General features: G+C 45.6%; 1 protein-coding gene across 11 annotated transcripts; it reads left to right on the forward strand.

Annotated features, from left to right (window-relative positions):
• The first annotated feature begins 10,151 nt into the window (after positions 1-10,151).
• On the forward strand, positions 10,152-19,505 carry LETMD1 (LETM1 domain containing 1). 11 transcript variants are annotated; one of them, XR_014803210.1, is made up of 10 exons: positions 10,513-10,663; positions 11,208-11,359; positions 13,743-13,862; positions 14,461-14,543; positions 16,383-16,569; positions 16,694-16,795; positions 16,900-17,052; positions 17,492-17,588; positions 18,490-18,655; positions 19,290-19,505. XR_014803210.1 is itself a non-coding variant. In XM_084955688.1 (9 exons), the coding sequence occupies exons 2-9, from the start codon at positions 11,353-11,355 to the stop codon at positions 18,558-18,560; spliced, it is 816 nt and encodes a 271-aa protein (XP_084811814.1). In that variant the 5' UTR covers positions 10,152-10,278; positions 11,208-11,352; the 3' UTR covers positions 18,561-19,505. The 11 variants fall into 11 exon arrangements, 8 of the variants coding, with proteins under 8 accessions (XP_084811814.1, XP_084811812.1, XP_084811817.1 ...); XR_002341154.2 differs by having other exon boundaries at positions 13,747-13,862; XR_002341153.2 differs by having other exon boundaries at positions 13,747-13,862; positions 18,518-18,655.
• Positions 19,506-19,997: the final 492 nt, after the last annotated feature.

Genomic DNA, 19,997 nt, shown 5'->3' on the forward strand with positions numbered 1-19,997 from the left:
GTGTCCCTGCCTGTCCTTTTGCTCTCATTGCTGTGGACGTGCCAGGCAGCACAAGGTGGCTCCTGAGGGAGGTTCCTAACAACGCTGGGTAAAGGTCCCCTTATTCAGAGCCAAAGACTAACATAAAGCAGAAATTCCTCTGATCTTAAGCCTTCGCAAGGGTTATGTTGCCTAGAAGGGTAAAAGCTTGGGGTGGGGCACGTGTGCGGCAGGTGGAAAGCAGGGGGAGAAGTCAGAAGTCAAGAGACCTGCCCTCCCTAATTGTTGAGTAAATTTCCCTGAACTTGGAACCCCTGTAACCAATCCCTACTTCACGCCGCTCTTCACCTAGGGATGCTCTTTTCTTTGAATTGCACTGACTTCTGACATATTTGATGTTAATTCTTTCTTTCTTTTTTTTTTTTTTCCTTTTTGGTCGAATTGGCAGCATGTGGAAGTTCCGAGCCAGGGACTGAATCTGAGCCATAGTTGCAACCTCTACTACAGCTGTGGCAACACCGGATCCTTCAAGCCACTGCATCTGCTGTGGATCGAACCCTCACTGCCACAGAGACAATGCCAGATCTTAACCTGTTGTGTCATAGCAAGAACTCCTGATGTTAATTCTTTACTGTCCACAGTAGCTGGATTGGTCTACTTTTTATTATTATTATTATTATTGTCACATAAATATGTCCTTTGGCTACCTGTTTTAATTTTCAGAGTGTGAATTCTTAGACCCTGTTTGTGAGCAATACGTTCTAAATTTAGTTCAGGGTCTACCTTAATTGCTTACCGCTAGCAGGCACTGATAGAGGCTTTTTTATTTTGTCTTTTTCCAGGGCCACATCCGCGGCACATGGAGGTTCCCAGGCTAGGGGTCGAATCGGAGCTGCAGCTGCTGGCCTACACCACAGCCACAGAAACTTGGGATCCGAGCCGCGTCTGTGACCTACACCACAGCTCACGGCAACACCGGATCCTTAACCCACTGAATGAGGCCAGGGATGGAACCCGCTTCCTCACGGATGGGAGTCGGGTTCGTTAACTGCTGAGCCACGACGGGAACTCCGAGAAAGGCTTTGTGATGATGACTATGTCTGCGGTGATTACACTAGAAATTGAAGGCTACTCTGTCATTTGGGCATACGGCTCTGCTGGAAATGCTGACCTCCTCTTATAAGGCTTTCCTCTGGTTTCAGCTGGGCTTGCCTAAACCTTCCAGTTCGATGCTCAGGAGAACTGGGTTCTCCATTACACGCACCACCACTTTCTGGGAGACGTCATATGCCTCAGTTTCGCAATCTTCTAGGGCAAGCCAGACAAAGCTAACAGGGATTGAAAGTAGGCAAGAGAGGGAAAATAAGAAAGTAGACGTGGAAGGACTTTAAAAGTGGGATATAAGGATACTGTCTCAAGTCTACACCTCCCTTCTTTCAGGGCCAGCAACTGAGACACTCTTCTTTCTCCCCACAAGCCTAATTCTTCTTCCAGGAGCCTTAGGTTCCTGGTGTGAAGGATGAAGACCCACCCTCTGTATCATCTTTTACAAAGATTCCTCCCAGGGAGTCCTTTTACCTCATCTTTGCCACTGCTGCTTTTTTTTTTTTTTTTTTTTTTTTGTCTTTTGCCATTTCTTGGGCCACTATCATGGCATATGGAGGTTCCCAGGCTAAGGGTCTAATTGGAGCTGGAGCCACCGGTCTACGCCAGAGCCACAGCAACTCAGGATCCGAGCTGCCTCTTCAACCAACACCACAGCTCACGGCAATGCCGGATTCTTAACCCACTAAGCAAGGCCAGGGATCAAACCTGCAACCTCAAGGTTCCTAGTCGGATTCGTTAACCACTGAGCCACAACGGGAACTCCAAAAAATATAATTTCTTTCTTTTTTTTTTTTTTGTCTTATTTTTTGCCTTTTCTAGGGCTGCTCCTGAAGCATATGGAGGTTCCCAGGCTAGGGGTCCAATCAGAGCTGTAGCCACCGGCCTACACCAGAGCCACCTCAACGGGGGATCTGAGCAGCATCTGCGACCTACACCACAGCTCATGGCAATGCCAGATCCTTAACCCACTGAGCAAGGCCAGGGATCGAACTGGCAACCTCATGGTTCCTAGTTGGATTCATTAACCACTGTGCCACGATGGGAACTCCAAAAAAAATAGAATTTCTTAAATCAAATTATGGAAAAGCAGGAGTCATAATGGATTATTAATGGATAATGGATAATTTTGATAAATGATCTAAAACAAATACCAGAAACTCCTACATAGAAGACATCTAAGGTACAAGTGACAAGGAGAGGATATCTGCAACATAGAGGTATATCAGAAGAAGAGGAGTTACAAATAAATGCTGGAGAGGGTGTGGAGAAAGGGGAACCCCCCTACACTGTTGGTGGGAATGTAAATTGGTACAACCACTATGGAAAACTGTACGCAGGTATCTCAGAAAACTGAAGACAGAACTACCATAGAGCCCAGCAATCCCACTCCTAGGCATATATCCAGACAAAGCATTCACTCAAAAACATACATGCACCCCTATATTCATAGCAGCACTATTCACAATAGCCAAGACATGGAAACAACCTAAATGTCCAATGACAGATAAATGGATTAAGAAAATGTGGTTCAAAAAAAAAGAAAGAAAGAAAATGCGGTTCATATACACAATGGAATACTACTGTCTTTAAAAAGAACAAAATAATGCCATTTGCAGCAACGTGGATGGAACTAGAGACTCTCATACTAAGCGAAGTAAGTCAGAAGGAGAAAGACAAATACCATATAATATCACTTATATCTGGAATCCAATATATGGCACAAATGAACCTATCTACAGAAAAGAAAAAACTCATAGACTTGGAGAACAGACTTGCGGTTACCAAGAGGGAAGGGGAGGGACTAGGAGGGATATGAGTTTAGGGTTCGTAGATGCAAACAATTGCATTTGGAATGGATAAGCAACGGGATTCTGCTGTATAGCCCAAGGAACTATATCTGATCACTTGTGATGCAACATGATGGAGGATACTGGAACAAAAAGAATGTGTGTATATACACACATATATATGTTACTTTGCTCTACAGAAGAAATAGAACATGGTAAATCAACTAGAATAAAAAAAATTTTTTTTAAAGATACATGGGAATTCCCGTTGTGGCTCAGTGGTTAACGAATCTGACTAGGAACCATGAGGTTTCAGGTTCCATCCCTGGCCTCGCTCAGTGGGTTAAGGATCCGGTGTTGCCGTGAGCTGTGGTGTAGGTCGCAGATCCCACGTGCGGCTTGGATCCCACGTTCCTGTGGCTATGGCATAGGCCAGTGGCTACAGCTCCGATTTGACCTGGGAACCTCCATATGCTGCGGAATCAGCCCTAGAAAATGCAAAAAAAAAAAAAAAAAAAGACAAAAGAAAGGATACATGCATTATGGTTTCCAAAGGAGACAGTTTGAAGGGTTGGGGGATGCGCTGGGGGTGTGGGATGGAAATCCTATAAAGATGGATTGTGATGATCATTGTACAACTATAAATGTAATAAATTCATTGAGAAAAAAAATGAAGTATATTTCTGGCCTTTGGGCGAGAAAAGAAAGTATAGCAAAGCATATACTAAATCTTAAAGTTTCTGCCCCAAAGGAGCACATGTGGCTTCTGTTCACATTTCACTGGGCAGAGCAAGTCGCATGGCCATACTTGAGTTCAGTGAGGTGAGGAAATAAATCGTCCCATAGGGAGGGGCACCGTACATTTGGGAAGAGTAATAAAGTATACTACCGTATCCTAATCACATAATAGACTGCATTAACTAGAAATCAAAAATTCTTATAATACTTCTGGGTTATAAAATCAAGGGAAATATGATGTTGTAAAACAATCAGCTCAGTTTATCATCTAAGGAATTATCTTTAGTTTGGATGAGTAATAACAAAGCCTCATTGTAATGCAATTAATTAGTTAGATACCTGTGGAGTTTTTTCCCATTTATTTCTACTAATTGCCCAGATTTTTCTTTCTTTCTTTTTTTTTTTTTTTTTTGCTATTTCTTTGGGCCACTCCCGCAGCACATGGAGTTTCCCAGGCTAGGGGTCGAATCGGAGCTGTAGCCACTGGCCTACGCCAGAGCCACAGCAACGCAGGGTCCGAGCCACGTCTGCAACCTACACCACAGCTCACGGCAACGCCGGATCGTTAACCCACTGAGCAAGGGCAGGGATCGAACCCGCAACCTTATGGTTCCTAGTCGGATTCATTAACCACTGCGCCACGACGGGAACTCCCCTAGATTTTTCTTAACTTTACCTGCTATAACTGTTAAATTGAGGCAGCACTGACAAATTTCTTGTGATTTTCTTTTTATATTATGTACACAGATATCAGATTTGTAGACATTTTGAGCTGCAGAATTTTTCTCTATAAACTACAGTCATCTTCAGTCATTAAAATAACTACTCTCTAAAAAAAATAAAATAAAATAAAAATAAAAAGATGGCATTCCCATTGTGGCTCAGTGGTTGACGAATCCGACTAGGAGCCATGAGGTTGCAGGTTTGATCCCTGGCCTCGATCAGTGGGCTGGGGATTTGGCGTTGCTGTGGCTCTGGTGTAGGCCAGCGGCTACAGCTCTGATTTGACCCCTAGCCTGGGAACCTCCATATGCCGTGGGTGCGGCCCTAGAAAAGACAAAATAAATACAAAAATAAAATAAAAATAAAATATACATGCACCCCTATGTTTGTTGTAGCACTTTTTTCTTTTCTTTTCTTTTTTTGCTTTTTAGGGCCGCATCCACGGCATATGGAAGCTTCCAGGCTAGGGGTTGAATTGGAGCTGAAGCTGCCAGCCTACACCACAGCAATGCAGGATCTGAGCCACATCTGTGACCTATACCCCAGCTCACAGAAAGACCGGATCCCTGACCCACTGAGCAAGGCCAGGGATCGAACCTGCATCCTCATGGATACTAGTTGAATTCATTTCTGCTGCGCCACAACAGGAACTCCATGTAGCACTATCTTCAATAGCCAAAACATGGGAAAAACCCAAATGTCCATTGACAGAGGAATGGATAAAGAAGATGGATATATACAACGGAATATTAGACATCCATAAAAAAGAATGAAATAATGCCAATTGCGATAACATGGATGGACCTAGAAATTATCATACTAAGTCAGACAGAGAAAGACAAATATCATATGAGATCATCAATATGTGGAATCTAACAAAAAATGATGCAAAAGAACTTACAAAATAGAAACAGACAAAGATTTTGAAATCAAATTTATGGTTAACAAAGGGGAAATGTGGGGTGGGAGGGATAAATGAGGGGGCTGGGATTAACACATATACACCACTACATGTAAAATAGATAGATCACAAGGACCTACTGTATAGAACAGGGTAATCTACTCAATGTTGTATAATAACCTATAAGGGAAAAGAATGCAAAGGAATGGATATATGTGCATCTGGGCTGATTTACTTTGCTGTACACCTGAAACTAACACAACTTTCTAAGTCAACTATACTCCAATAAAATTTGTTTTTTTAAAAAAAATACGGGTATCTGTAAAGGACGTCTACAAATCAACAATAATAAAGAAGATAAACAATCTAATAGAAAAATGGACAAAAGGTATGAAGAGACAGCTTCCAGAAGAGGAAATCCAAGAAACCTATAATATACAGACAAACCTCATCTACCTTTCTAGTAATCGGGGAAATACAAAATAAATGATGATGAGATTCACTTCGCATCTCCTGGATTAGCAATAACCTTGAAGACTGACCATTTTAAGTGAAGGTGAGAATGTAGAGAAAAAGGACTCTCATGTCCTATAAAACTGACACAGTCACTGCAGCTCTGATTTGACGCCTAGCCTGGGAACTTACATATGCAGCCCTACAAAGCAAAAAAAAAAAAAAAAAAAAAAAGTTTTAAATGTATTTAAGTGTACTTGATTTACAGTGTCATGTTAGTTTCAGGTGTACAACAAAGTGATTCAATTTCTTTTCCCTTATAGGTTATGAGAAAAGATTGAGTAGAGTTCCATGTATTATACATTAGGCCCTTGCAGGTTATCTATTTTATATATAATAGTATGTATATGTTAACCCCAACCTCCTAATTTATTCCTCCCGTTCCTCTGCCATGCTATTTATGTACCGTGCTGCAGTAATCCATGTGCCCATTGGGTAGCTGCGTTTAAATCTTGACTCAAACCTTGAGTAGGTTATTAACCTCTTTCTTCATATATAAAGTGGAGCTAACAATAGTACCTACCTCATAAAGTTATAATGAGGATTAAACAAGTTAATATGCATACGGCATTGAAAACAATAGTAGTTGCTCAGTAAATGTTAGCTATTGTTATCACTTCCGCAGGAAACTGAAAGACAAGCCAAGAAGAAAGGAAGAAGGAACTGCAAGCAGAAAGCAATAAGTGGTTCAGTTCCCGCTGTGGCTCAGCAGAAACGAATCTGACTAGCATCCATGAGGACGCAGGTTCAATCTCTGGCCTTGCTCAGGGGGTTAAGGATCCATTGTTGCCGTGAGCTGTAAGTCAAAGATGTGGCTTGGATCTGGCATTGCTGTGGCTGTAGCATAGGCCAGCGGCTACAGCTCCGATTCGACCCCTAGCCTGGGAACCTCCATATGCCATAGGTTTGGCCTTAAATACACGTGCACGTGCGCATACACACACACACACACACACACACACACACACACACAATATGTGCAAAAGCCCAGAGGCATAAAGTTCCCTGGCCTATTCTAGAACTGCAAGGCCAATGCTCCTTAGCATAGAAAGCTAAAGGGAAACAGATATCATGAGATATGAGATGGGGCTAGAAGGTAGGCTGGGTTAAGGAGTCTGAACTTTATCCTAGGAGTCAGAGGAAACTTGAAAGATTTTACAAAAGGGAGTGACAAGCTTAGATTTGTAACTTCAAAAGCTTTCTTCGGCTATAGCATATTGAACTGGTTGGAGTGAGGCCAAGACAGATGAAAGGAAAACCAGTAAGGAGGCTACTCTGGTAATTGAGATCAGAGGCTTGTCGCTTAGACTAGGGTAATGGCACTGAAGAGCGAAGGAAGCTGGCTAACTGAAGAAAGAGAAGCAGAACCAATACCACTGAGTGGATGTATGTTAGGGCGAGGGGAGGGAGCGGCATTAAATAATACATAAATATTTGAGGGAGGAATGGATGAATTCCTGTGTTCCTACCATCTTGTTTTGCCACAGGAAATGCCTTCCCTCTATTCCATCCTTCCAGGCAAAATTCCTCCCCATTTCCTACACAAAACCGTCTCTGATTGATCTTAACACCTTTCTTGTCGTGTTCCAGGATTTTATAACTGAACATTCTTGAGAAATACATAGAGGTCACTGTTGAGAGGACTTAGAAAATGTCTTAAGGTGGAGATCATGTTTTAGTCAACTTTCTTTTTCTTTTTTTTGTCTTTTCCAGGGCCGCACCTATGGCATATGGAGGTTCCCAGGCTAGGAATCTAATTGGAGCTGTAGCCACCAGCCTACCCCAGAGCCACAGCCAACGCCAGATCCGAGCTGTGTCTGCAACCCACACTACAGCTCATGGCAATGCCAGATCCCCAACCCACTGAGCAAGGCCAGGGACCGAACCTGAAACCTCATAGTTCCTAGTTGGATTTGTTAACCACTGAGCCAGGAAGGGAACTCCCTTAGTCAACTTTCTATTCCACCCACCCCATCCACCTAACACTTGCAGAAAAATCCACCCATTTACAGAATTTTTCCTCTGACTATATGAGTGGTTCAATTGTGAACAATATATGTTCATATAAAGCTCTGTGACCCATAGTGTGCTGCACAGATGTGGGAGCTTTCACAGCCATTTTCTCCTTGAATCTTCACAGAACTCTTATTAAATAGGTACTACTGTAAAGGAAATAAACTCAGAACTAAAGTGACATGTTCAAGGTCACACATATCAAAGGAAATGACAGGGCTCAAACTTGAACCTAGATCCCCTGGGTCCAAATGGGATGCTCTTTCTACTACCCCCCATGGACTGTGAATATTCATATATACTCAAGAGGACTTTTAAATCTGGAAGGCAGCTGAGTGCCACTTCTAGGAAGTCAGTTTCAGATGTTAAGTTATCAAACATATATATATATTTTTTTTTTTTTGCTTTTTTTTTTTTAGGGCCACACTTGTAGCATATGGAGGTTCCCAGGCTAGGGGTCCAATCAGAGCTACAACTGCCAGCCTACGCCACAGCCACAGAAATGCCATGTCTGAGCCTCGTCTGCAACCTACACCACAGCTCATGGCAACACCAGATCCTTAACCCACTGAACAAGGCCAGGGATCAAACCTGCAACCTCATGGTTCCTAGCTGGATTCGTGTCCGTTGAGCCAAGCCGGGAACTCCAAGTTATCAAACATATTTACTGAGCAACTACTAGGCGCCAGGCATGACACCTTCTGTTGGAGGTAGAGTATAGTGGTGAACAAAGCAAGAAAGGGCTTGCCTTAGGTCTAGTTCAGGGAGCCGATCAAGCAACAACAAATGTATAACCGAACCTCTTCCGAGATGGCCTATACTCTGTCTGTGGAGTGTGTTTCTCCCCGGGCTGCTCTTTTGCCTTTTGACACAGACTGCATTCTGTCTGTGGACTGTGTATTTCCCAGGCCATTTCTAAGATGGCCCACACACGCTCGCTCTCAATAAATCTACCTTTTGGAATTCCTGTTGTGTCTCAGTGGTAAAGAACTTGACAGGGATGTGAGTTCCATTCCCAGGCTACCTCAGTGGGTTACGGATCCAGCATTGCCGTGAGCTGTGGGGTAGGTCTCAGACACAGTTCAGATCTGGCATTGCTGTGGCGTGAGCCAGCAGCTGCAGTTCTGATTCAACCCCTGGCCCCGGAACTCCCATATGCCACAGGTGCAGGTCTAAAAAGAAAACAAAAAAACTACTTCTTACCTCCCAGTTCATCTCTGAATTCCTTCTGCACTGAGACATAACGAGCCTGAAGTTCAGTAAGTGCTTAGACCAAGTATATGATTTTAATTGAAAAACAGTGCGGGAGTTCCCGTCATGGCGCAGTGGTTAACGAATCCGACTAGGAACCATGAGGTGGCGGGTTTGGTCCCTGCCCTTGCTCAGTGGGTTAACGATCCGGCGTTGCCGTGAGCTGTGGTGTAGGTTGCAGACGCGGCTCAGATCCGGAGTTGCTGTGGCTCTGGTGTAGGCCGGTGGCTACAGCTCCGATTCAACCCCTAGCCTGGGAACCTCCATATGCCGCGGAAGCGGCCCAAGAGATAGCAACAACAACAACAACAACATCAAAAAAAAGACAAAAAGACAAAAAAAAAAAAAGAAAAACAGTGCGTTTGGAGTTCCATTGTAGTGAAGCAAGTTAAGTCTCCGGCAATGTCACTGCTGTAGCTTGGCTTGCTGCTCTGACATGGGTTCTATCCCTGGCCCAGGGAACGTCCACATGCCAAGGGTGTGGCAAAAAAAGAATTATAAATACATACACACACACACACACACACGCACACACACATATATGCTATGTAAAGGCAAGTGCAATAAAGAAAATACACACGGTGATGGGAAAAAATTGTCCTTTTGATCAGAAAAAGCCTCTCAGAAAAGTAACATTAAGATCAGAGCTTGGAGTTCCTGTCATGGTTCTGCAGAAATGTATCTGACTAGCATCCCTAAGAACGCAGGTTTGATCCCTGGACCTGCTCAGTGGGTTAAAGATCCTGCGTTGCGGTGAGCTGCAGTGTAGGTTGCAGATGCGGCTCAGATCTGGCTGTGGTGCAGGCCCGCAGCTACAGCTCCGATTGGACCCCTAGCCTGGAAACCTCCATATGCCACCAGTGTGGCCCTAAAAAAAAAAAAAAAAAGGTAATAAGAAGAAGACCCAAGCTTGGTCTTCAGGAAACGCTTAAGGAAAGACATTCCACAGACCTACTCTGAGAAACCTAACAAAAGCAAAGAGAGGACTTCGTCCACACAGAAGCTGCTCCCAGGGCTCCAGCCTTCCCTCTAGTGTTAACTGGCACTAGAGGGCGCCTCGAGTCCTCCCAGTCCCTAGGAGGCGCCCTTGCCAGAGGCCCGGACAACCTGACATCAGGCACCTGCCGCGCCAAGAACCCAAAACTCCTCGTACCGACGGAAGGCAAGAGCGGCGGCGCTAGGAAGTCCGGAGGCCTCAGGGCCTCACCGCGAGGGGTCACAAGGCCCTCAAAGAGAAGACATCCTCAAGATCATAACCTAACCAAGGTCACAGACGCTACCCCCCCCCTCCCTCGGGGATAGCCCGTTTCCGGCGCCTTTAAAACAGGAAGTACTGACGGCGTCCAATCCTGGTCCTCCTTCCGCAATTAGCTTTAGCGTTCGCTCTTCGCCCGGGCAGCGCTAGGCGAGCCGTCTACCTTTACCAATCAGCTGTCAGGAAAGGCGCATGCGTTATCGAACGAACGCGACATACGGGAACTTTGACCTGAAGACGACCTCCTCTCGTTTCCCCCTCCCTCGCAGCGAAGATGGCGCTCTCCAGAGTGTGCTGGGCTCGGGCTGCTTTGTGGGGTTCGGCGGTACCCCCTGGACCTTATGTCGCCCGGAAGCTGCAGTTTGTTCGCTCTGGCCTAGCCTGGGGGGCCCCTCGGTGAGGGATCTGCAGAGAGAAAAACATTTTTGACGTTCAGGCCCTTCCAAGTGTCTCAATCTTGTTTGCATTCTGTCTCAGTTTTCAGGGTCCCACGCCCTGGCTCCTGGATTTTTATTTTTCTGCTCAGAACTCGCACCTGGCTTCCTGACCCTCAATTCTCAGTGCCCCATGTTGTCTGATTCCCTCGCCACGTGTTCTGAGCTTAGCTTTCAGCCTCCCTTTTTCAGCTCAGATTTTACCGCTGCTTAACTGGCTCTCACCTCTCTGGCCTCAGCCTGCTGCTCAAATTGTCCCTCAGGCCTTCCGCACTCTCCAAACGCGGCATTCCCGGGATCCCTTCTTGCCTGGCCTCTCATCCGCCTTAGCTGTTTTCCTCAGTTGAGAGCTTATCTCTCCTTGATCCCAATATCTTCCTTGGATTTCCGAAGTTTCAGGTCTTAACATATACATTCTCTGAAGCAGGTGTTTGACGTTAGGAACCCCAGGCAAGAAATGGCTTCCAGGGCTGGCTCCCAGATAGTCTCTTTGATCTTCCTCGTAGGTCTTCAAAGCTTCACGTTACTCCAAAGACAGATGTGAAGAGCTTGATCTCTTATGTGGCGACCAAGACAAAAGTGATTCATGAGAAATACCATCGTTTCTTGGGTCGTCATTTCCCCCGCTTCTATGTCCTGTATACAATCTTCATGAAAGGTAAAAATGAAACTAAAATGAAAATACATTGAGTCAGCTCTTGGGCAGTGTCAAAGAGTTAGAATAAGTAAGATTGTCTGCAGGTTCTGCTATGGGGGTATGAGCTGGTATGTCTTCTGTTACGTATAAATACTGGAGCATTAAAGTATTTCTTATAAGCTAGCACTTCCTGAGGATGTCTCTAGGAAGACTTTGTGATAAACACTACTGACAACACCTAGGAGGAACAGAAGTGTTTTTGCACTTAACCACCCATCTGCTAGTAGTAGAAATTTCTCATGCACAAGGGCTGGGATCTATGGCTGCACAGACCTGCTGTCAGTTGACTTGGCTTGTAAGAAAATGGGGTCTAATGTTTGTCACAGATTTCTCTGGAGATAGCATGTTGTAGAAATAGCACCACGTGGACTTAGTTTCTGAATGTTTCCAGAGCTCTGCTGCTTATTAGGAGGTGGTATGGTGTCAAGTGTCCACTCAGGAGCTAGACTGCCTGGGTTCAAATCCCAGCTTGTCACTAGCTGTGTGATTCTTACTTAACCTCTCTGTCCTTTGGTTTTTCTCATCTGCAAAATGAGGGTAGTCACGGAACCTATCAACCACATGGTTCTGAGGATTAAATAAATCCATACAAGTAAAGCCCTTAGGGTCTGAGTCATAGTAAGTGCTCGATAAATGTAGCTTTGGAGTTCCCATCGTGGCTCAATGGTTAACAAATCCGACTAGGAACCATGAGGTTGTGGGTTCGATCCCTGGCCATTCTCAGTGGGTTGAGGATCCAGCAGTACCATGAGCTGTGGTGTAGGTTGCAAACACGGCCTGGATCTGACGTTGCTGTGGCTCTGGCATAGCCCAGTGGCTACAGCTCTGATTAGACCCCTATCCTGGGAACCTCCATGTGCCACGGGAGCGGCCCTAGAAAAGGCAAAAAGACACACACACACACACATAAAAGTAACATTGATTATTCTTATTTTCTCTACTTTTATCGTAACACCAATTATAGTAAACTACCACATTGTCAGCTCTGAATATTATAATAATTATATATAATAGCTTCATGGACTTGGAAAATCTGTGAAGAGATAAGAACGGCTGATTTGTCTGCTTCTAGATTTTTAACTAGAGTCAAATGAAAAAAGAGTCTGAAAGTATTTTGATGGTTTGTTTTTAAGCCTTTTATTATGGAAAATTGTAAACATACACAGAAGTAGAATATTATATATAAAATGAGCTTCCATAGTCTCAGCCTCACTTCAACAATTATTGACTCAGAGCCACTGGTCTTATTTCATTTATACACTTGCTTTCTGCTGTATTATTTTGAAGCCAACCTAGGCATTATAGCATTTCATTCATAAATAGGAAAGCATTTTTTTTTTTTTTTTGGTCTTTTTTTTTTTTGCTATTTCTTTGGGCCACTCCCGCGGCATATGGAGATTCCCAGGCTAGGGGTCGAATCGGAGCTGCAGCCACCGGCCTACGCCAGAGCCACAGCAACACGGGATCCGAGCCGCATCTGCAACCTACACCACAGCTCACGGCAACGCCAGATCCTTAACCCACTGAGCAAGGGCAGAGACCGAACCTGCAACCTCATGGTTCCTAGTCGGATTCGTTAACCACTGTGCCACGACGGGAACTCCAGGAAAGCATTTTTAAAAACTAAAGTCCTAGATCAATGTAAGAATTATCTTGGGGTGAAGAAAGAAAATGTAATCTTAGTACTGTGTTGAGTTCCCATCGTGGCTCAGTGGAAACAAATCTACCTAGTATCCATGAGGATGCAGGTTCGATCCCTGGCCTCACTCAGTGGGTTAAGGATCCTGTGCTGTCATGAGCTGTGGTGTAGGCTGCAGACGGAGCTCGGATCCTGAGTTGCTGTGACTGTGGCATAGACCAGCAGCTACAGCTCCAATTTGACCCCTAGCCTGGGAACCTCCATATGCTGTGGGTACGGCTCTAAAAAATAAAGACAGAAATGTGTTGAATTCTAGCAATTATAAAAGTGTTCTAGAAAGGAGATAAGTCAATATTGGGTTGGGGAAATACATAGGGTTAATTGAACAAGACTTCCTGAGACTAAAGAGCTTTAACTTTTTATTTTGAAAGGAGAATGAGTAAAGAACCAGAAGGGGGTGGCCATTCCCTGGTAGATCATGGAAGGCAGGCCAGCTTGGCTGGAAGAGAAGTGACATGCGGGGGAGAGCGGGGGGGAGGGGAGAGAAGGATAAGAAACAAAATATAGGTCGTTCTCACAAGAATTTCAAGTGACCTAGTTTAAAGCTTTGATGTAGTGTTGGGGAGGGTGGTGGGTGAACGTGGAGTGAAAAGCTGCGGTGATCAAATTGGGATAACATCACACTCTGTCCTCTACTTTAATGAGGCAGGATTGCAGATGTTATGGGCTGATGCCAAAAAGGCTAGAAGAATAAAGACAAATATGTGGAAGCACAATGTAAAGTTTCATCAACTTTCATACCGGGAGATGGAGCATTTGAGACAGGTATGGGCTAGGGCCAGATACCCAGAAGTTCATGGTGAGAGAATTCAAGTTAACCCAGAGCTCAAGGATTTTTTTTCTTTGCTATTTTCTTCACCACTGACCAAGCTTTTGCCCCTTGCCATGACATCCGATTATTTGTCAGAATTGATTCATTCCGAGTTATGGACCCTTCGTAGCAGAGCTTCACAGAGTTTCTGACAGACGTTTTGAATAAAAGCTGTAAACTGTAAAATCCAATTCATTTCTGAACATGTACGAATCTGCAAGGAAAGATCCAAAAGGCAGCAGCAAAGTGTCATTTGGTGGTGACTTGATGATAGTTTTCAAGCTGAGAGTAAGAATCTAGAATTCATTCTGCAAATGAGGAAGAATTTACTGAGGGATTTTGGTGTAATGTTAGGGGTTGTTGGGAATACAAAAGTGAATGAATCTGGGCTTCTGTCCTCAAGGAACTGAACCAACTGAAGGTAGATAGAAATAACCTTGATCCTTATCTGGGCTATAATAGAAGTTGACTGCACAGGGTGGGTGGAGGGAGTGTTCATTGTATTAAGAACTTACTTGGGTTAAAACTTCCTCTGTGTTTATTTCTGCTTAGTTCCGTCGAGACGTCAACAAGTGTCTTTTCCTAGGTATTCTTTCCATTCCACCCTTTGCCAACTACCTGGTCTTCTTGCTAATGTGAGTACAGAGTTCTGTCTCCCCAGCGTATTGAAGATATGTAGGTTTTTTTAAATTGCAAATTAAGAGAACTTGCCATTTCAGTAGCTAGGCAGAGGCTGTCAATCTTCTCGTCAGTCTAAGGTTTATAAAAGCTGCCTGGGTCACTGGGATGGCTGTAGGTGTAGGTGAGCTGGACTCTCCCTATCCCTTAGCTACCCCTGTGGGATGTGAAATAAGATAATGACCCTTTCCATCATCCCTGGAGGCAGCAGCCCACTCCCCGAGAGCCATAGCAACTTGGAGCAAATTTTTATCTTCAGGAGAAAAATGGATTTCATATTCTGATAAGTCTTTATAACTTTACCTTATATCCAAAGATGATGGTTTTAAAGTCTGACCGTGCATGTTCTAGGTAATCTGTTGCTGTGTAACAAACAGCCTCAGAAGCCTAATAGCTTAAAACAGGCATCGTTTTGGAGTTCCCATCATGGCTCAGCAGAAACGAATCTGACTGGCATCCATGAGGACGAGCCTTCGATCCCTGGCCTCGCTCAGTGGGTTAAGGATCTGGTATTGCCATGAGCTGCAGTGTAGGTTGCAGATGTGGCTCAGATCTGGCATTGCTGTAGCTGTGGCTTAGGCTAGAGCTGTAGCTCTGATTTTACCCCTCGCCTGGGAACCTCCATATGCCACAAGTGTGGCCCTAAAAAAAAGAGAAAAAGAAAAGAAACCAAGTGTCATTTTCAAGACTTGCAGGAATTTGGGCAGGGTCAGGTGGGGGAATGATTTTTCTCTTCCATGTGGTGTTGACAGAGGTCCCTCAGTGATATGTAACTGGTGGCTGGACAGTCTGAGGTCACTCTTAGGTCTGAATGCCTTAGGAGGGATGGCTTGGGAAGACCGGAACCGTCAACCGGGGTGCCTACATGTGGCCTCGTTTGTGTGGCGGCTTCAGAGTAGTGGGACGACTACGTGGCAGCTCAGGGCTCTAATAATGAGTGTTCAGCAGGTAAGAAACTCGTGACCTTTTATACCTAGGCTTGGGAGTCAAACAGACTTAGTTCTGTTGACTGGTGCAGTCACTCAGATTTTAAAAAGCAGGGGTCGGAGACCTCACTTCTCAATAAGAGGAGTGCCAGGGAATTTGTGACCATGTTTTCAAACCACCGCATGGGTAGTTCCCGTTGTGGCTCAGCGGGTTAAGAACCTGACTGGTATCCCTGAGGACATGGGTTTGACCCCTGGCCTCACTTGGTGGGTTAAGGATCTGGCGTTACCATGAGCTGTGATCTAGGCCAAAGACACGGCTTGGATCCCCTAGTGACCGTGGCTATGGCTGGCAGCTGCAGCTCTGATTCGACCCCTAGCCTGGGAACTTCCATATGCCACCCGTGTGGCCCTAAGAAAGCAGAAAATAAGTAAATAAGGATTTCTTTTTTAAAAAATAAAACCACCACACGTGGAGAGAGATGAATTGGAGAAAATCCATTTTGTATACACATAGGACTGTGCTGCAGTTTGAGGTTGTCGACATCACATAGCGTCTGGCTCTGCAGTTCTGTCCAAAACGTGTTCGCTGTGTGCTTTAATTCAAAAGGAGTCATTTATCCGATTGCTGTCTGCACGGCTCTTCCGTTACTGCTTCCTTTTACATAACCTCAGTAATGTTGCTTGAGATTGGGCTTCCGTGTGTCTTTACACCTTGGTCTGAGACTCATTTACAAGAAGGAACAGCGAGGTAGGGAACGAGTGTCTCCATCTCTTCTTCCTAGCGTTCATGTCTGCTAAATGCTTTCTTAGCTCACTTTGAAAAATGCCAGTTTCAGCAAGTGACATTGTGATTCCTTTTCTTTCCAGGTACCTGTTTCCTAGGCAACTGCTGATCCAACATTTCTGGACCCCAAAGCAACAAATTGATTTCTTAGATATCTATCATGCTCTCCGGAATCAGTCCCACCCTGAAATCCTTAGTTATTTAGAAAGAGTTATCCCTCTCATTTCTGATGCAGGACTCCAGTGGCATATGACCGAGCTGTGCAGCAAGGTATTCCTTCACGTTAACCCTTCCTGCAAGCTAGGACTCTTGTGAGATCCAGAGCGCACTGCAACGAGGTAAGAGAGCCAGCCAGAACCTTCCTGACCTCTGCCCATCTCTTCCCTCTCCCAAGATGCAACGTGGTACCCACCCATCGAAACATGATATCCTGGCTCTGAGAGAGTGCTTCTCGGACCATCCTCTGGGCATGAACCAGCTCCAGGCTTTGCAGATGGTGAGCACTTGGTGGCTTTCCTTCTTGCACAGCCTCACCTCGCTCCAGCTCTTCCTTGCGGCGACACCGAGTTGACTTTCTCCCCCTGTGTTGTTGTGTCACAGAGAGCCTTGAGTCGAGCCATGCTTCTCACACCTTATCTGCCTTCTGTCTTGTTGAGACACCGTTTAAAGACTCATACCACTGTGATTCACCAGCTGGACCAGGCTTTGGCAAAGCTGGGGATTGGCCAGCTGACTGCTCAGGAGGTGAAGTCGGTAAGCACTTGATGGTAATCAGCCCTCAGTCCTTGGCGGGTTTTTGAGCTCGCGGAGCTGGGTGACTCCAAGGAGCGCCTTGTCTTGTTGTAGCTGAGCCAGGCTCTTTATTCTCTTGTCTCATTTCTCTGTCTTTTTTTCTCTGAGTGATCTTAACTAGTAGGAAGGAATTGCCCACAGCAGTCTTGGTTTCTGCTTCTTTTCACCTGGCCCTTCAAGAACCAAGACACTACACTTTACATCCATTGCTGTAGATTAGTTGGGCTTCTTAGCTTGTGATCTTGTCCACATCAGAGTTTATATTGCCATGGTGAAAGGTTTCTCGTGGGGATGCAGTCTTAATTTATTTAAAGAGGTTTGGGATTAGCCATGGGTTTACCCTTCCTTGGCACCCTGGCTCTGTGATCATTAAGGACCTTTTCCCTTCTGAGTAACGTAGGCTTGTTATCTTCGTGGCCTGAATTCCACCCATATTGCTGAAGAGAGATGTCGAACTTGGCTGGGAGAATGGCTGCAGATTTCCTGCAGCCTGAAAGGTAAGACCAGTCCCTATGGTTATGCCACGAAAACCCATTTTTGTATTGTATTCTAAGGTTACTTGGAGTTCATTATTAGGTAGTATGAGACCTTTATCAAATGCATGTGTCCGATTGAAAGGGTGCGACTCACTTCGCCTCCAGGGGCAGGGCTGGTAACGAGGTGGACCGTGCAAGACAGGAGGAGGACTGGGGAGCGTGGGAGCCTGAGGGTGAAGCAAGGGTTCTCAACCTCGGCGCTCTTGGTGCTTTGTTGGGGTGAGGGGGACTCCCCTGTACATTCTAGGACGTTTAGCAATATCCCTGGTCTCTCTCTACTTGAGGCCAGTAGCACCCCCCCTCACCCAGTTCTGACGACCAAAAATGTCTCCAGACGTTGCCCCTTGACTCGGGGAGGGGGCGTGGAGCAGAATTGTCCCAGCTGAGAAGGCGGATTCAGACGCAAGCAGAAAACACTCAGCTGGCTAAACAAGCATCTGCAGGTGGGAATTCGGCCTGCATGTCTCCGGTTGGGAACCTTCAGCTAGGCTTGGATGTTTTCTAAGCCTCTGAACGTCAGGATAGGCCCACGAATCTCCTTGGGACTGAGAGACGTCCCTGGAGGACCGGCTTCTACCCGAAAGACCTGAAGGGTGACAGTGTGTTTAGTACCATTACCATCGCTGCGTTTCCTCCTGCCACCACGTGAGCCTCCAGAAATGAGGATGAATAGATATAGATGTGCAGTGGAAGGAAAGAAAGTGCACATGTGGGGACCGGAACAAAGTGGGACTTTGAGAACAATGGCCTCTTAATGTCACAGCTCCCTGCCCTTGGCCTCTGGTATCAAGCCCTGCGTGACAAGGTAGCTAGAAGGCAGACTCTGCCCTGGTCTGACCATTGACGTTGATGGTGTTTTCAGACGCTGAGCTGTCCCTCTTGCTACACAGCGTGGTCCTGCTTTCCATCAACTACACCGGGACAGGGCGCTGAGCGACCGGGGAGCGGATGGCATTGCCCTGCGGTCACCTAGTACAGCGGCGTGGGACCAAACGGCGCTTGTCCGCAGAGTCTGTGTGCACTGTTAGGTGTGTGGGAGGCAGAGGGGCAGGTGCCACAGCCTCAGGGGGTGGCGCCCCTGTGCGAACTGGAGCTGAGAGAAACCTCTCACCTGGGTGGCTCGTGAGGTGTCATCCCAGCCCCCTCAGAATCCGCCCGAGCCGGCAGTGGCCTCTGCACTGCGCTTTTACTGTGGTGTTTTAGGTTCGGTTCCCAGGCAGTGTGCTTTTGCCCCAGGTGGGATCCTCTCAGCCTAGGACTTGGCCACTGCCATGTTCTTTGCAGCTCTTTCTGTTCAGGGCAGTTTCTGGCTGCCGAGGGGAACACCCTGGAGCTTTTACAGCCAGGCACGTGCTTTGATGCTCCCCTCAACACTTGGTATATGACCAAACAATTGGGATTTTATTTCTGTTTTCCTCACTGGACTAACCACTCTTTTTTTTTTTTTTTTTTTTTTTTTCAAATCCTGTGAACACTTTTTTTCTTTTTGGTAACTGAATAATTTATGGGAACATTCTAATGGAAAAGCGAAAAGGAAATGCAAGTGCTACTTGACCCCTTCCCCCCGCCAGAGTTCACAGCCTTCGCCTCCCTTGTCTTAATTTCTGGGCTCTGCTACAGCCCGTGAGTCTTAAATTCTTTGCTCCCTCCACTGTGTTGCAGCGATCCGACTGTAACCGACAGTGGCTGCCTTCTTTGGGCCATGGATCAATCCTGTAAGGTACTAATTACTGTCCAGCCCCGGAGACCAGGCGAGGTCTACACCGAGAGAGTAAGTTGGGTTCAGCTTCGGCCTACATGTTATCAGTGACCTGTAGTAATTTACTGTAAATGCATGAAGTACTGTTTTTAAACTCAAGTAAAGACCGCCTGAAACCAGTTGCTGGAAATTACTTCTGCACACCCTAATCAGTTACTAAGGCGCCTTTCACAAGACTGACCAACATAACCTAACTAATGGGGAGATAATTGGTTGGAATAGAACCTTCTGATGGGATGGAAGTTACAAAGGAGCTGATTTGAAGTTGATCCTCTTGCTGGATTTTAAGATGGTGACGAGGAATAGAGATTTCATGTGTATGTACCTGTATAGTAATGGAATTTAAAAATGGGCCCCAAGACAGGGACTGCAGGTAGGAAGCGCTCTAACGAGGCAGGATCGAGGCCTGCTTCCGCTGAAGAGGGGCGTTAGGGCACATGGTGCAAGTCAGGCTCTTGATGCTCCAAAGAGAATGTTCTATTTTTCCACCATAAAACATTCCTATTGTGAACATTAATCCTTAACTGGCCTGATTGGTTTTATATACAGCGCTAGAGAAGCATCTTTTCTCTAACAAGTAACTGAGCTGTGGTCTGGCAAGATGAAGAATT

Source organism: Sus scrofa, chromosome 5, assembly GCF_054392235.1.
Source record: "Sus scrofa isolate SSC_HxYL_T2T_F1_AM1 chromosome 5, Sscrofa_HxYL_maternal_Yorkshire_Landrace_v2.0, whole genome shotgun sequence".
Taxonomy (NCBI): domain Eukaryota; kingdom Metazoa; phylum Chordata; class Mammalia; order Artiodactyla; family Suidae; genus Sus; species Sus scrofa.

What these genes read in the sequence shown, in the direction of transcription:
- LETMD1 (XM_021081716.2), top strand. Translation starts at nt 10,542, where the DNA reads ATGGCGCTCTCCAGAGTGTGCTGGGCTCGGGCTGCTTTGTGGGGTTCG. An exon ending in AGATGGAGCATTTGAGACAG is followed by an intron (nt 13,863 to 14,460) that starts GTATGGGCTAGG and finishes ATTTCTGCTTAG; the next exon opens with TTCCGTCGAGACGTCAACAA. An exon ending in TACCTGGTCTTCTTGCTAAT is followed by an intron (nt 14,544 to 16,382) that starts GTGAGTACAGAG and finishes TTTTCTTTCCAG; the next exon opens with GTACCTGTTTCCTAGGCAAC.